The 17,447-nt window shown below is 36.8% G+C and overlaps 1 protein-coding gene across 1 annotated transcript; it reads left to right on the top strand.

Annotated features, from left to right (window-relative positions):
- Positions 1 to 506: 506 nt before the first annotated feature.
- Positions 507 to 9,490, top strand: LOC116160230 (rho GTPase-activating protein 20-like; the record flags this gene model as incomplete). The annotated part of the gene is given in 6 exon segments (XM_031473377.1): positions 507 to 653; positions 7,320 to 7,763; positions 7,815 to 8,101; positions 8,150 to 8,355; positions 8,404 to 8,853; positions 8,899 to 9,490. Coding segments are annotated over 6 exon segments (1,923 nt in total), but the record flags the coding sequence as incomplete, so codon positions are not given.
- Between the last annotated feature and the right edge of the window lie 7,957 nt (positions 9,491 to 17,447).

The following is a 17,447-nucleotide window of genomic DNA, read 5'->3' as shown; positions in this document are numbered from 1 at the left end:
TCGGTGCGACCTCCGCCGGTATTTCGAAAACATCTTCAATTAATTGGGTAACCTAGTTTTCATTCATTGCAATTTTTTGTGTATTTGCCAAAAATTGTAAGGAATTTTTCAATCGAACTACTGATATCGCAGTCTTCGCGGTGTGGTGGTGGTGTCACCATGCGTGCGAGTATTCTCGAAAAGGGCGTTTCATTTCCCAGGATCATTTGCAGATTCCTTCCTGAAAGGGTGAGCCTGCTGCGCTTAGGAATTTTAATGAGCGACCACGAATGACCTAAAGCTATCGTATGCAAATTGCTAATTAGATTTTAGCTGGGCCTAGGTTCTTCACCTCCCACGTGTTTTTTTTTATGTAATCGAACTATAAACCATGCGTTTGATTACCTCTAAATTTAACGAGGTGAAAATAGTACACCAGAACCCGATTTAACTCGGATTAAAAATACGCATTCAGCAGACAGACTGTCTGGCGGAATTCTGGAACTAAAAGAATTAATTTGTTGCAGGCCGAACGATTGGCGGATTATGGAAGATTAATGGGTGGTTCGCAACCGTCACTCGATGGCAAAAGACGCGATTTAGATCGTATTCAGGATTTGTTTCCTCATGATTATCTCGGATTACATGAGCAGGAGCCCTCCATAAATAATGCCGTAAGTAAATACATTATTTATACGCCTTTTTTCCTAGTACGTTCCGCGATCGTTCAACTTTACACCTTTTTATTGCTATTCTAAACATTTGTTGAATAAGTAAATATTATTTAGAACCATTACGAAATCGTCCATATTAAGCCGTTGCGTGCATGTTTTATATTTCAACATGTCACTTATACGTAAACATCGTATATTACGCAAACATTAATTTACCGTGAGATGTTGGAGAAGAGCAAAGAAATGTTGAAACACTCACGACGAATCCTTCAATAAATATCTCTGTCGTAACGGCCGAGGTGTATATAAACAAATGACACCTATACGGAACAAATTATCTAAATTACATCAAATCAGAACGAGAATTTTCGGCACCTCGTGTGTGGAGTTCGCATTTCCTCATTAGAGACGACGCCCACATCCAAACAAATCGTAGAGACCAATTTGGAAAAGATCTATGAGGAAGTAAATCAAAAATAAATTGATTGGAATTTTTCTGTATTTAGTGTTTCTCCTCCCCCTGGAATCTGCTAATATCCTTCTTCTACTGCAGTCGGTTTTCTTTATAGCTCTCACTTACTCCCCCTCAGTATGGATGTGATGAAGATTAGGGTGCTTAACATGTCACGCGATCTAACCGCTCCTCCTGCATTCACCCGTAATGGCCGGAGGTTGCCAACCATCTTCTTCGGCCAGTTCAGCGGTGGTTATCAAACTAGATCCTCAAAATCTGGTCCTAGTCCGAGTATCTTTAACTCACGATCAGTTGCAAGATGGTCATGCTATTGATTGGGGTTGTGAAAACCCCCACTTTTTAGAGGTTGACCTTCTCCAAACTGGAAGGTAAACTTGGATGTAAGTAGCCGGATCAGTTTATTCCATTAGAATTTTATTCCTTTTCAGTTCAACGAATAAAATGCAATTTCTTTATTTTGTGTTTTTTAGGGTTCCTTTACCTAAAAGTGGTTCTGTTCTCCACCCTTGAGGAAAGGAGGTTCGAGTATCTAACTCGTCACCAGACTCAGAATTGTCCGCTTCTATGATGTGCCATTTGAGAATGCCCTAGCAAGTCTGGTGCCATCCGCCCTCCATGAATAAAAATTTGAAACCATCCCCTTACTTTACCGTCTTCTCTGAACCACTTTAGTATCATAGCCACTTCAAGGAAAATCAATGAGGGCATACCAATTTATATAGAAGATTAAAAGGCAGCGTCATCATAGCGAGTGTACTAAATAATTAATTAAAAAGCATATACAAATTCAACCTCTTTTAGTAGGAGATGGAAGAAATAGCCCTTATTTCTAATATAAATGTAAAAGAGACTGAAAGGTATTGTCATCGCTAATGAAAAATCAAAATAAAGATCACTTAAAAATGCTCATTTTATTCGAAAATGAAACGAACTCCCATATTGCCGATGTAAAAGTAGAAAGGGGTTGAAAAACAATGTGATGGCTAACGAATTAAAAATTAAATTTGAAAACACTTTAAAAAAATTATGTATTTGAAATTTCTATAAAGAGCCTTTACTTCTATTGTAAATGTAGAAGAAAATGTAAACCAAAGTAAATGAAAGACATTTAAAAATACCATCCATTTTTTCGAAATTGCTATAAACATTTCTTATTTTTAATGTTAGTGTGGGGTAAAGAAATATGTCGTAAATAAAAAGCACTTAACCCATTTTATAATAATAATATTTAATATTTATTTTTCATGCTACTACGCATTCGTCTAAAAATATATAGTAGAGATCACAAACAACGTATATCAACAAGCAAATAAATAAATAAACAAATTACTAACAATTAGAGATTACTAAACCCATCGTGAATACATTCTGTGGTGGAATAATATGCCTTATTGATAAGGTGTCTTTTAAGCATTTTTTTGATTTGCACTTTGTCAAGATTTTGAATATGTTTTGGGAGCATATTAAAAAATTTTTGTGCCTGATTCGAATGGTTGTTTATACGAAAATGGAACAAACAGCTCTTATTCCTGATATAAATGCAAGGGCAATGAATTAAAAAAATTAATCAAATTATGCTATTGACATTACTTTTACCCCAAATTGTTTCTAAATGTTATATAAATGTTGGAAAAATTGAATGGCAATGTCATTACATATATATTAAAAAATTGAACCAAATCACTTCAAAAATTCACATATTTTCTTTTGGAAAAAAAATATTTACCTCATTTATTCAAAAATGGAACAAATGGCATTTATTCCTAATATATAATATAATGTTTTAATATAATTAATAAATTAAAATTGGGTGGTAAGGGGGGGTCAAAACATGCACCTTTTCCAAATAAGCCGAGGGTTCAACGTGTTTCGTTTGTGAGCCACCCTCATGAAATTTGCATTTCTTCTTTAATTTTTATGTCAGCTATGCCCTTTCCGATTTTGCAAACATTTTTTCAAAATTCCTACACAAAAGGACGCTCCCCTAAACAGGAGTGCGAAATCTGGGGGCGTTCGAACATGAAAATCACGAATCTGAAATTAGTTTTTGAAAATTCAAAAAAAATCCCCTGTAATTGTTGGCCGGACAACGAAAATTTGTTGTGTACCTACTTGATGACTTAAGGAACAGTTTTTTAAAAAGTTATTTGTTGGTTGAAAATGTTACAAATATCAAAAAATTCGTCGAAATCAGAATTTTTTTCGCATCCCTGTCAGAGCTGGGCAGAATACTTTCAAAAAGTATTTGAATACTAAATAGTAAATACTTGAAACAAATCAAAGGTATTTGAATACTAAATACTTTTACGTCCAGCATAAGCGAATACTAGATACAGATACATTGAAAAGTATTCAAATACTTTAAAATGTATTCGAATACCTTCAAAAGTATTATTACTTTCAAAAGTATTCTAATACTATCAAAGGTATTCGAATACTATAAAAAGTATTCGAATACAGTAAAAAGTATTCAAATACTTGTCACTCAAATACATTAAAAATTTAAAATAGTATACTAGATAAAAGGCTTAATACTACTTAAAAAATCAAGTTATACTTTGTATGGGGTTAGCTTTTTTTATATTTCTATTGTTATATACAAATTTAAGGGGAGTAAAAGCGTAATCTTATTATTATATTATTATATAGGAGGTACCTACCAGGACCTTTCTTATACCAGTTATATCCTTAAGAATACGTGTACCAGTTTTCAAAGCGATCGTACGTCCTGCACATGATACGTACGCCTTTCTGAAATTAATCCTAGCGATTTTGGAACAGATCCATTTTTGACCATCCGTTTGTCCGTGTGCATGATAGTTTGTTTAGAAACGTGCGATCGCTTTGCAAATTGGATTGTTCTCAAATATTTGAATAACTTAAAAGTACATACTGCCTTTTTTTGAGGCCGGAAAAAAAAATTGTCTGAGATCGACCGGGGAAAAACATTTTCTTATAGGATTTGGTCCGTAGAATCCATAATTTCAAACAGTTCCAATATTGGGCTACTAGTTCAAAAGTTACAGCTCTTTGAATTTTTTTTCGAAATTTGTTTTTTGTCCATAACTTTTGATTGAGAGGTCTAATCGAAAAAGTACGAATTGTTTTGGATTCTACGCACCAAAATTAATAAGAAAAAGTGTTTTCCCGAGAAATTTTGGTGTAGTTGATTTTTGGTAAAAAAGGAAGGTTATACACTGCCTTTTTTTGAGGCCCGAAAAAAAAATTGTCTCAGATCGACCCGGAAAAAAAATTTTCTTATAGAATGTGGCCTGTAGAATCCATAATTTCAAACAGTTCCAAGATTGGGCTACTAGTTCAAAAGTTACAGCCCTTTGAATTTTCTTTCGAAATTGGTTTCTAGTCTATAACTTTTGATTGAGAGGTCTAATCGAAAAAGTACGAATTGTTTTGGATTCTACGCACCAAAATTAATAAGAAAAAGTGTTTTCCCGAGAAATTTTGGTGTAGTCGATTTTTGGTAAAAAAGGAAGGTTATACACTGCCTTTTTTTGAGCCCCGAAAAAAAAATTGTCTCAGATCGACCCGCAAAAAAATTTTCTTATAGAATGTGGCCTGTAGAATCCATAATTTCAAACAGTTCCAAGATTGGGCTACTAGTTCAAAAGTTACAGCCCTTTGAATTTTCTTTCGAAATTGGTTTCTAGTCTATAACTTTTGATTGAGAAGTCTGATCGAAAAAGTACGAATTGTTTTGGATTCTACGCACCAAAATTAATAAGAAAAAGTGTTTTCCCGAGAAATTTTGGTGTAGTCGATTTTTGGTAAAAAAGGAAGGTTATACACTGCCTTTTTTTGAGCCCCGAAAAAAAAAATTGTCTCAGATCGACCCGGAAAAAAAATTTTCTTATAGAATGTGGCCTGTAGAATCCATAATTTCAAACAGTTCCAAGATTGGGCTACTAGTTCAAAAGTTACAGCCTTTTGAATTTTTTTTCGAAATTTGTTTTTTGTCCATAACTTTTTATTGAGAGGTCTAATCGAAAATGTACGAATTGTTTTGGATTCTACGCACCAAAATTAATAAGAAAAAGTGTTTTCCCGAGAAATTTTGGTGTAGTCGATTTTTGGTAAAAAAAGGAAGGTTAAGTATTCAAATACTATGCGAAGTATTCGAATACTAAATATTTGTGAAAGTATTTGAGTTCCAAAAACAAATACTGCTTCCATAAAAGTATTTAATTACAAAGTATTTGAATACTTTAAAGGATTTGAATACTAAAAAGTATTTACAAAATCGAATACTGCCCAGCTCTGATCCCTGTTGAGGGGTGCGCAGTTTAGTGGTAGGAATTTTGAAAAAAATTTTGCAAAAAACGGAAAGGGCATACTTATCCCAAAGCCTATTCAAAGGCTTGCCACCAGTCTTTGTAACTCTTATGGTTATTAAAGAAGAAAATCTTTTTAGAGCGAGACAACTTTAAAAAGTAAGAAACCCCTAGATAGTTTCAAAAATTGAATTTTATTCAAGATTTTCCTTAGAAAATACTAGGAGTATTAGAAACATTGTTAATGATACCTGTAGAAATGCTCTGTGGAAAGTCTGGAAAAGTGTGGAAGTTATTTTGATTTTCAGATTTCATAAAAATTGTCTTGGAGTTTTTCTTTTGCAAGAAATTTCCTGGTACAAATCTCCTTAAGAAGATTCCTGGGATCAGAAACCTGAGAATCGTTTTGGGGATAGTAGAAATATTCCTGGAAGAAAATTAGGAGCCTTTGAAATCGTAAAAGTAACCTCTCATTTTTCCATGCAACTTTTTTATAATTGTTTTTGCAACAAACATGCTTATTCCTATTATAAATGTGGACGAAATTGAAAGGAATTGGCCAAAGGCATTAAAAAAGAAGACAACGTCTTTTGTATTATGCTTATAATTTTTTCTTACCTATTTATTGAATTGTTTCACGGACGCAATTTGGTCTATACAACCCACACGGTAGGCATTAGAAACGGTGTTTAATTTTGCGAATGGAATTTGTATAACGACCCATTAATAATAGTTTCATTTCATTAAGTGAGGTGCCACTATTAGATATAATGAATTTCTGATTAGATGTACGAGTTATGGTGGACCTAATTGTTTGATAATTATGGAGTTCCTCGACAGGTATTGCAACGGAGTGGGGCGGTTTAAAAATCGACTACAAATTTTGCAAATTGTGTTAGTCTGTGATATGTGTGGGATCAATTGTTGTCATTTTCGTGAATTGTGCAATTCGCGCGTTATGGTAAATAATAGTAAAGAAAACAATAGTTTATCCTTCTCTATGAAACAAATTTCCTCGATGGTAAAAGTTGTTCTTTTAATACCCTAAAGTAAAGGTGTTGTGCCCAAAAGCTATTCACCTCTTCCTTTTAGGTTTAGGAATATGTGTCCCACATTTGATTCCAATCGTTTTTTGCCGGAAATGAGAACATTAGCAGACCACCATCACCGATATTTTTTTTTATTCGTATTCCTGGTGCATCAAAACGTGCATTTCCGTAAAAAGGTGGGGAGTTATTTTTTACCTCAATGCAATAACTCTCTGACTAACGTGCGGGTGTTAAAAATAATGTTTAGGCGCTAGGAGAGACATTGTGGTAAAATGTTTCTGTGTTGCTTTTGTGGAGAATTTATACCGTTTGGCTGGACAGATGGACTGTTTTATATATTGGGAATGTTTGAAAAAATTGAATTTTTGTATCACTTTTGGTGGGGGTAGGTGCAAAGTTTGATCTAACGACTCAAAATGACACGAGGTTTACTTTTAGTTTATCAAAGCTGATCGGTAGCGTTTCATCAGAACAGAACATTCTAGAACGTTCCAGGGTGGTCGATTCACTTTTGTGCTACTTATCAATTTTTTTATAGTGAGCTTTTAGTCCATTTGCATACGATAATATTAATTCCAGTGGAGTTAATTTTGAAAAATGGTTTCTTAGAAGTGAATTCTTTGTTTTGTAACCGCCTGCTTTACGTAACTTAGGTGCTATTTATGAAAATTCCGCAACACACATCAACTGAATCATTCAAGCCAGACCTTTTACTTTAACCATTTTGCTAAACGAATCAGAAAAACTTGCCGTGACTCAAATGATTAACTTACCTTGCTTTTTTGCCACTTAATAATAAGGATGCGACATAGTGGCGTCACAGTAACGTAATTGCGAATCTTTTTTGTTACAGAAAACTAGATCGTTTCGCAAGAAATCCCTCGGAGATCTACACATACAAGATCACGGCGTATGTCAAACAAATCGAATATTCATCATGGAGGCACCCTGCGCGATGGCACCCACACAGGCTTCCCTTCAGGCGAAGGCAAGGCACCTGTTCCTCTTCTCCGATCTGCTGTTGGTGGCGAAACCGCGCACCGGTGGCAATTTTAAGTTGAAGGAAAGCGTGCGCGTATCCGAATTGTGGTTAGCCCCATATTCGGAGTGCGAAACCGGCTTCCTATTGGGTTACCCTGCGCCTGCAAGGACGTACATCGTAACGTTCTGCACGCAAGCAGCTCGAGATTCCTGGTGGAGGGAGCTGCAGCAAGCCTTGTCCGCCCAGCTGAGGCTCGAGCCACCCACCACAAACATTAAAGTGATATACCGCGACCCACAAAGCGGAACGGAATGCGTAAGTACCCGAGACTTCTTCGTGAGCAGTTGCCAAAACGCCTTCTTCCAGTCCAAAACTCTTGGTATCGGTCCCGAAACAAATACCGGAGATATTGCCAGATTAGCTTTAGATGACTCTCGCGCCTCGGAAAATACCTACACTCTATGGGCACGAGAACGCGATGCAGCCCCTTGCCCATTGCTCGGTTGCGAACGCCCCCACTCCATTCAGCTAGCAAGATTGCGACAGTCGCTGTGCGCGGAAGAAGGTTTCGATCTCACCCACTGTAACAATAACCGAATTCCAAGCGGAATAATCTTCGAGCTCAAACCCACTTGCAAACCGACACCAAAAAAGTAAGAGCGCCGATCGACTGAATGGAAAAGTTCAATTTTTGTTTCCAGAACACCCTTGAAACTGTTTCGGAAGAGTAGCGGCCGAATTTTTGGAGTAGCTTTAACAAGACTGTGTGTAAATAGTACTTTACCTCCTGCCATTAGTGTAATTTTAAGAGGGCTATTTCAAAGAGGCCCCCATACTCAGGGAATTTTCAGACGTTGCGCCTCTGCTAGGGCACTCAGGGAACTTCGCGAGAAAATTGACAATCACTGTAAGTGGAATTGGTAAAGCCATCTGCAGGTCTCAATTCTAATTTCAGGTACGAATGTGTGCGAGGAGCTGGCGAACACTAACGCGTTGCTATTGGCCTCATTGCTGAAGGATTTTTTACGAAGTCTTCCCGAGCCTTTGCTGAATGGCAACGTGCAAGAGTGGCTTAACGCCGCCAGTTCGGGCCGAATCGAACACATCAGAAGACTGCTGAGTTTGCTGCCCAGAGAGAACCACACGTTGTTAGCGCACGTCTTGTGCGTTTTGTATCACGTCGCGAAAAGGGCGAGGTATAATCTGATGACTGCGGCGAATTTGGGCTTATGCGTCGGGCCGAGTTTGCTGTGGGAGTCAAGCCAGAACGCTCCCATGCGTACCTTGCCCACACTAATCGAGCTGCTCATCAATAACTGCCAGTCATTGTTCGGGCCCCAAGTTGTCTCGCTTTTGGGAGAGGCGGCCAGTGACAGCGGCGCCGAGGAGTCGGACAGTCTGCATTGTAAGTTTCCACTTTTAAATTTCGCGCGCCTTTATTTGTCGATAGCTTTAGGTCTTTCGTTAGACAGCGCGGAGTTGAGCAAGGATCAGAAATCTCTGAGTCGTGATTCAGGGCTTACGTTATCGGAGGACGACAGGGACAGTCCTGGTTTAAGCTTCACAAATACCAACAACTTCCATCGCTCCGACTGGGCCAGACAAGCGGCTCGAATGCGTTCGTTCGACAACGCGTGGATCGAGGAAGACGAGGCCTTCTGTACGTCCAATGAGAGCTTGTGCGGTCCGCCGATTCCACCACGTCGACCCCCTGTGCTACGACATCTGCCCCCCGTTCACTTGCCTCCAATCTACCGACCTCCACCTCCCCCGCCGCCCACTTACGCCACAGCAAGACTGCTTTTAGTTACGGATTCTGAAAGTGAAAGTTACGTTTAGGTTATTTTTTAATTAGGTATGTGTACATTTGTAAATATTGTTATTTTTTACTTTTTTCAAGTATTTTATACTGTGTTCAAGCCATGAAATTAGCTTTGTAAAATATATAAAGATGTTAGTGCTATATCGTGCAAAAGTATAAGTATGATTACCTACAAAACTAGTTAAGATTTTTTTAAATACATGTACGAATCAAATAAATGTTATTTAAAAAATCTCTTTTATTTACCAACTTTTTGACACAATTGTGTTTAAAATCAACTCCTAAACAAAAGTTTTTAAATACATCTCGGTTGAAAAATAAGCATAAATTAATGCACCACAACAAAAACAAAAAAAATAAATTTGAGAAAAAAAGAAATTGTTGATTCCAATACAATGAGTAAAGGGGGGCGGGGGTATCAATTAAAATATTTTTTTCTGGCACAATATTAATATTTACTTTGTGTTACATTAATATTTATTTCGTGTTACTATCTCAATTTGTATTCGTCTTATATCTCGTATGTAACATTTATTTCGTGTAATATCTTGAAATTAGAAATAAATGTTACTTTGGAGATATAACACGAACTTAATATTAATGTCGCGATAGTAACAGGAGATAAATATTAATTTCGGGTTATCAACACAAAATAAATATTAATTTCGAGATATAATACGAAATAAATATTAATATTGTAATTGGAAAAAATATTTTAATGGATGTCCTTTCTACGCCTTCGTAGATTTATTAAAAAAATTTAATGGAATAACTCGACATCATTAATCGTCTTCATATCCTTCATGATAGTACAGATAGCAAAAGCACTGATAAATTACTTCACTGTGTATGGAATATGCGATGGAAATGAATACACCACTGTCCTAAAAATAGGCATTTTTTTATTTTTGCGTAACCTGTCCAATAAAGTCGCTTTCTTTGTTCAATTTTCCGCCTCGCCGTGGAAGAATTTAATAAAACACAATTTTACGAAATTAGTGGTTTATTATATTTGATTGTTACAACACTTTTAAGAGTAATTCAAATAAGAATGGTATTAAAAATGAGACGTTAGAATGGAGTGCAACAAAAGTAAAATTTTATTTTCATTTTCAGTATCAAGAATGGTGTACCGTATGTTATGGTTTTCTATGTCAAACACAATTATGTAAAATATTATGTTTTTAAAGTAGCTTTCAAATTGACAACAGATTGAGAATTTGTTTCTGATTAAAGCAACGGTTCAGTTTACTAATTCCCGAGCTAATTCCTTTCTCAAATAAATTCAAGAGAACCTGGGCCGCTACCTACACTAAAAGAATTGAATTTTTCTAAATCTCTCACGCCAATAGATTTTTCTTTTACATTCCTATTATTATCAATACTCGCCTTTCAGTAGTAAGTAGATTTCCCCACAGAAACAAATGAAAATTAGCATTGCCACAACGAATTTTTGTGAACACGAATTATTGGTAATGAAAATGAACCTAAGGGAAACTAAGTTTTTTTAAGAAACTATACCTACGTGTAAATTGATATTAAATCCGAATATTTGAACAATCGCTACCTAATCGTCCCTAAAATGATAGGAATTATCCCCATTACTTCCCCTAAGAAAGGCAATGAAAATGAGCATAAACGTAAAAACCTGCAAGTATATTTAAAGGACTACACGCGTAGATTTAGAATCAATAAACATTTGAACCCTAATCACCCCTAAAATTGATCGATCGTATTACTTTCCCTAAGACGATTAAAATTGAAGATTGGTTTTAATGAAACTGTTAACTGAGCATACATGTAAGAACTTTATAGCAAGGGATGATTTATAATTCGAATCATTGAACACTTGCTATCTAATCATCCCCTATTACTTTCGTTAAGAAAGGCGACGAAGCTTGGATCAAAGAGTAACTAATAATATTACTCAAATAATTATTAAGTATTCTTTGCTTGGATACTGTTTTTTAAACGGAAGTTGATAATTTATTATTAGATTTTAAACCTTCTTCTTTTTTTGATAGACTTTGTTTATTTATTACCCAGCGCACACCATAAAGCGAATATAAAAGAAAAATGCCGCATTACATTTTCTTCAGTAAAGCGGAGCTAAGCACGTATCTGTGCTAGGCTAAGAGTAAGCAACAGCAACTGATTTACCCTCGAATTTACCCGTGTAGGGGCGGGATCAAGAATACCCCTACCGCAGAGGGTGCTGCGTGTCGTAAGAGGCGACTAAACAAACTCTGAGTGATCGATAGTGTAAGATATTTTATATCGTTGCGTATGACTGGAATGAGGAAAACGAACTATTGTTTTTTTTTAACTTATTTGTAGGTGCACCAACCACCGAGGTTATTCGGCAGCGGCACTTAGGTATACTAACTACTAATAATGTTTAGATCTTTTATAGTAAATCAGTAATTTTTAAAAAGTAAAATCAGTTTGGCAATGTGATTGCTTCTAAATATTCTAAATGATCAATTTTCGAAATAAATCTAAAAATACAAACCCTACGCTACCTACTTTAGGAATCGTCTAATTTCCCCAATTTCCTTCTATTCCTATATAATGAGAATTTCCATTTCCTTAAAAACTGCGTTAAATTTCCACTGAATTTCCTTCCATTTTTTTTTCGTTCCCATATTTCCTATAAATTGATACGATTTTACCTACAAAAGTTGCTACCTTTTCCGTAAAATTGAATTGTTTCACATTTTTCTCTAAGAATTCCATTAAAATTTCATATTACTTTTCTTATATTTTCCATACTATTTCCACCAAGACTTCTTTACATTTTTTTTCCTGCAGTTCGTTTAATTTCGCTATTTCCTCATATTTCCTTTGCAAAGTGTACAATTTGCTCAAAAGCTTCCGTCACAGTTTAAACGTTGCCACACTTCTTAGCTTCCGCCGACTTAAATGTCCACTTCTTTTATGTGTATAATAAGTAACAAAATTACGTTTAAATTGCCATTTGTTCACCTTATATTTGCCTAGGTATTTCTATACTTTTCTCTAAACGGTTGAATAATTTCGTCCATTTTAATATGCCAGAGTATATGAGTTTCCTGAAAGGGTTACTTCATTGCTTAAAATCTGTACATTTACCATAGTTTTGGCGAAATTGCTTTCTTAAATTTCCCCAACCTATAATTAACAGAATTTCGTTAAACAATACGATTACGATTAATGTACGCATGCGCAGACTACTCAATGCCAACTCTTATTTATGGAGATATTTCTTTGATGTAATGCTTTTAGTAAAGGCAAACATATCGCATATTGTAAAAATCAAGTGTGGGCATGCGCAGATCGCCCAATGACAACTTGGGATTATTATGGACACGTTTCTTTGACATTTTAACCATAAGTGCTTGTAGCATAGCTGTGGACTTTTGGGAAATACCGATCAATGCATGGAAAATGCGCTAAATCATCGTTAAAAGTAGGAAAAATGAGGTCTCTCCAAACCTCCAAGAAAGGCCCTGCTCTGACCAAGACCTTTAAAGATTCTAAGGCACATGGTGACGCTATTAGTGTGGTGCCACACTATGCGTTTTTACCGCTCCCGCTAAAACGCTCCTGTTTGATGGGATGATAATATCACACGTTATTAAATGGTACCAGTCACATATATGCGTTTTCGCCGCACCAACCGGATGCAACCGCATCCTGCTGCCGCTGCGCAGGATGACATGACAACCACAATGACATGAAACCACGTGTTGTTGCATGTTGGTTGTCATCAGTTGTCATACTGAGCGTTGCAATCGGGTGTTTTGTTAGGTTTACAATGTTTGATGTCGGTTTATTCATCGAGTGCGTGCATGCAAAAACTGCACTGTGGGAAAAACAATCTAAAGAGTATGTAGATAAAAACTGTAGGGAGAAATCATGGGTAGAAATTGAATTTTTGGACGGTAATATACAAAAAAAAAAATTTTCTTGTTCATTCGAATTTTTTATTATTAGATTCTCGTCCTGAATTAAAAAGATCAATCCAATATTGAGGATATTCTGCTTTCGCAATAACCCCTCCGCCTCAAACGCACAAACCATCTTTAACAATAATTGAGGCATGACACTACTTAGACTGCCAAAATATAGCAAAAACGCATCCCGTTAGACCGGAATAGTGTGACAAGAAGATCTCATCCTGTCAAACCGCATCCGTTTTAGCGGGAACGGTAAAAACGCATAGTGTGACACCACACTTACTAATACTGGTGCTTGAACAAATTGAAGTATAAATGCTACCTTAGGTGTTAGGTCTGCATTCAATATAAAAGCAGATTTGGCATCCCTTCCTCCTTTTGAGGCTGCAGCACAGCAAATTCTTTAAGAGTTTACTTTAAAGCACAACAATTTAGAGAATTTTGAAGGTGCGATATTTTAGTTCTGATGTCTGATTGCACTGGGGTATTCAATTTTATTGCTTTTTGCAAAATTATATGCTAACTTTAAACCTGATTTTGTTCTATTTTGCAAGATTTCCCTAATATTTCAACACTATTTTGCGTGAAAACCATACGACATACAAAAAAATGTTAAGAGACATAAATTTTAGATCATTTTCTCCTCTTTATTTTAGAATAGAACCACTTCTTGCGTAAATAGCTTGCGTTGCTTTACTTTTTTGTTGATTTCTCATAAATTTTTTGTTGGACAGACAGATTCGTGTTCATCACACCAAAAAAAACATAAAATAAACCACTAGGAAGAACACCAGAACTTTCCACCTTCTACGACCGTTTGACTGCATTATTGGGGAATGGTGAACTTTTTAAAATTCACTTAAATGGAAATGTTATATTAAAAGCGTCGATATGTCTTTGAAATTGATTTAGGTACACATTTAAAGCGTAATTTCGTGTTCTATTTATCATTGTAAAGAAAACCAAAGAAATTTTGATGAGTTTTTAATGTAGCGAGGTGAAGTGACGCAGCTATGTGCTCGTTCTAAGTCAAACAGCGCCATAATTATTTCAATAAAATAATTCCGTGTACTTTACCATTGCAGGCAAAAGCAAAGAAATCATCAAGAATTTGAAATGCAGCGAGGCGAGGCGGCACAGCAGCCAAAACCGAAACTATGTTCTCGTTTTGAGTAAAATGATGCCATTGGTTACGGTATCTAAAAATTCGGCGAAAATAATTCTTTCAGTAAGAGCAATACCAGTTGGGACGATTGGCGATTGCTCTAAACATTAGCGGTGCTCTGAATCGTAGTATATATTCTATTATAAAGTTACACGTAACGTTCCTAAGGGACAACTTCCATGATTCTTTACCATCTTAGTTGATAACTCTTTTGTCCCTTCAGGAATATTTTGTGTAGTTAATGTGATTCAATTTTGGAGATACTTTAATATGGAATTTATTTCTTTTTGTACCTAAATTGATTAGTACTGTTATTACTGCCCTCGTATCTTCTCAATTTCATACGGAGAGGGTTAAGAAAGAAATTGAGTGGCGCTCAACCCCATTGGTAAGTGCAATGAAGGACGAAGTTCATATGCCCAGAACGAACTATCGCTGTGGAAGATTTTGAGCTTTTATTTAATTTTCCAACCCTGAGCTAGTTGGCCGTTTATGTGGCGGATTTGAGGTAACGCAGCGCCAACTCTCCCTACCGTGATCATAGATGCTCTCGTGTTTAGTTTAAACGCCATCAATTTTTAAATATTTTGGGAAAATAGTCCTTTGAAGTTTTTATCATTGTAAAGAAAGCCAAAGAAACCCTCAAAAGGTACATTCAATTGAATTGATTTTAGAGGCATAAGTGAATAAGTCCTTAATGTTCGGATTGTAAGCAGTTATAGATTTAAGGCACAAAATTGAGAATACCAACTTAGACATGAGAGGAGACGAGACGCTTCAAGTATAATAAGTATAAAGTAGAACCGCGTCACTTGTCGGCCATCTTGGATTTTATTCGCGGGGTCAATCAAGGTCAATTAAATTGATTCGCGGGGGTTGCCCACGTGGGCGGGGGGGTTTTCGGGGAAATTTGATTAATTTCTTGGAATTAATTAAAATTTTGTGCGATTTTGGTCTTTATTGGCATATGATTTGATTGATAACGTTATCAATTAATTAAATTGGCGGTTTGATTAATTTAATTCGCGGTTGATTTCTTAGAATTTCGGTTTAATCAATTTGATTCGCTGCTTAATCAATTTAATTCGCGGCCCAATTAATTTAATTCGCGGTTGATTTCTTAGAATTTCGGTTTGATTAATTTGATTCGCGGTTTAATTAATTTGATTAGCGGTTTGATTTCTGGGAATTTCCTCTAATTAATTTGATTCGCTGATCGATTAATTTGCTGTACAAATAATTGCACATATGTGGTAATTACACATATGTAATAAACAATTACACATGTATAATTACACATACACACACACATGTGTAATTACATTTTAATTACTCTAATTGAAAACAAAATGGCGGAAAAACAAAATGGCCACCGAAGGCGGGAAATTTAAAAAAATTAGGACTTTAAAAATATTTTGGGTTTGTGCACTATCGCTCTCTCTCTCTCTCTCTCTCTAACTCATTGCGTATATCGTTCTCACTGTAGTATGCTGAAAATAGAAGCTAGAAATGAGCAAAACAAGTTTTAATTATATTTATTACATCACAGAAACAAATAAATAAACAAAATCAGTACAAAAAAAAATGCAACAATAAACAATAATTATGATACAAACCCATTTCCACACCACCCTGGAGGTAAGGCTGAGGCGCGCTTTTTTTAACGTGGTGTCCCCTGTAGGCCTAATCCACGGAACGTATGTACAAACTAAAAACTAAATATGTACAAACTAAAGCTAATTTGTTCTATAGCCGTATGGTAGAGTGTCGTATCCTACGTCTAAACGGCGACGCTTCGTGTACTCGACACGGTACCTTTTCCTCTCCGGCTTGGAGATGACGTCGTACGTACACGTGCGAGCTATACGTCGATCTGTCTCTACGTAAGTCTCCGGGGCATTGTTCAACACAGCGTCTTTGATTGTTTCAAAGTTCACTACGCGGCTGTTCTTATAGTTTAGGGATATGCCCTTAACTTTGCACACAACACTATACGTGTTCGCACTGGACGAAAACACCTTGTATGCATAGTTTTTAGGGCCGCCACTAACGAATTCCACAATTTGGCTCCCGGGTCCATAACACTCGATTTCATCGGTCATATCTCCCAAGAAGCTCCCGCAAGGTGGTGACCATTCTTCGGATTTCTGCGTGAAGATTACAGAGTCGGTGTCAAAATACAGGACCCTTTCGCCAAGCTTCTCCAGGTACTCGTATAGTACCAGACGGGCATTGGCTGTGGTGTAGGCTGCCAGTACAACGTTTGTGGTTTTCAATGGCTCGACTGCTTCTTCGGGGAGGGTCCAGTTGACGATGAGGGTCTCGTCGTTTACGGGAATGATGGAGTTGACTTCCATGGACGGATCCGTGAGCATCTTGAAGAATTCTTCAGCCTCCGAGATGATGCTCGTCTTCGACAGATTGTCGCGCTGGCCAAACTTTCCCCAAAAGGAATTGAGGAATAGTTTGGCGATATAGCGGAGACCAGCGTTCACTTCAATCTTGCTCCGATCAAGTTGAATCCCCTCATGCTCCATGTAGTCGGCTAGATACTTCATACATGCCTCTTCGGAAAGACACCAGGATGGCCATCCACTGCATTCCTGTTTTGTTTTCAGGAAATTGTCCACATAACCGGAGAATAAACCGCCGGTTTTCGACTCACGGTTGTATAAACCGCCGGTTTTCGACTCACGGTTGTATTGGGTTGTCTCATACTCCCATACTTCGTGCAATTCCTGAACGACATAACCCAAGGAGATGGCTTTCCGTAGTTCGTCGGCTACGTAAGTGCCAGTGAAACGTCGGTCCTCATCATCATTGTGCTCACACTCTCCTTGATTCATTGTTTCGCAGCATGTACGGCATAGCGGGAACATAAGTTTACCATGGCATCTGTATGGTAGTACGGGATGATACAAGTTTTGCGGAGGAAGGACAGTGCACTTAACCATGCCCTCTATGGTGTTCAAGTTGCAGGAGTGAAGTTCTTCGGGCGTAACAAGTACTCGAGGATGGCCCAAAGGATACTTCCCATACTTGTTTACGTAGGGGTAGAGGGAACACACGTCCAA

Source organism: Photinus pyralis, unplaced genomic scaffold (assembly GCF_008802855.1).
Source record: "Photinus pyralis isolate 1611_PpyrPB1 unplaced genomic scaffold, Ppyr1.3 Ppyr1.4_LG1, whole genome shotgun sequence".
NCBI lineage: Eukaryota > Metazoa > Arthropoda > Insecta > Coleoptera > Lampyridae > Photinus > Photinus pyralis.
Note: the sequence above shows the minus strand (reverse complement) of the source record. Positions and strands in the feature narration are given on the sequence as shown.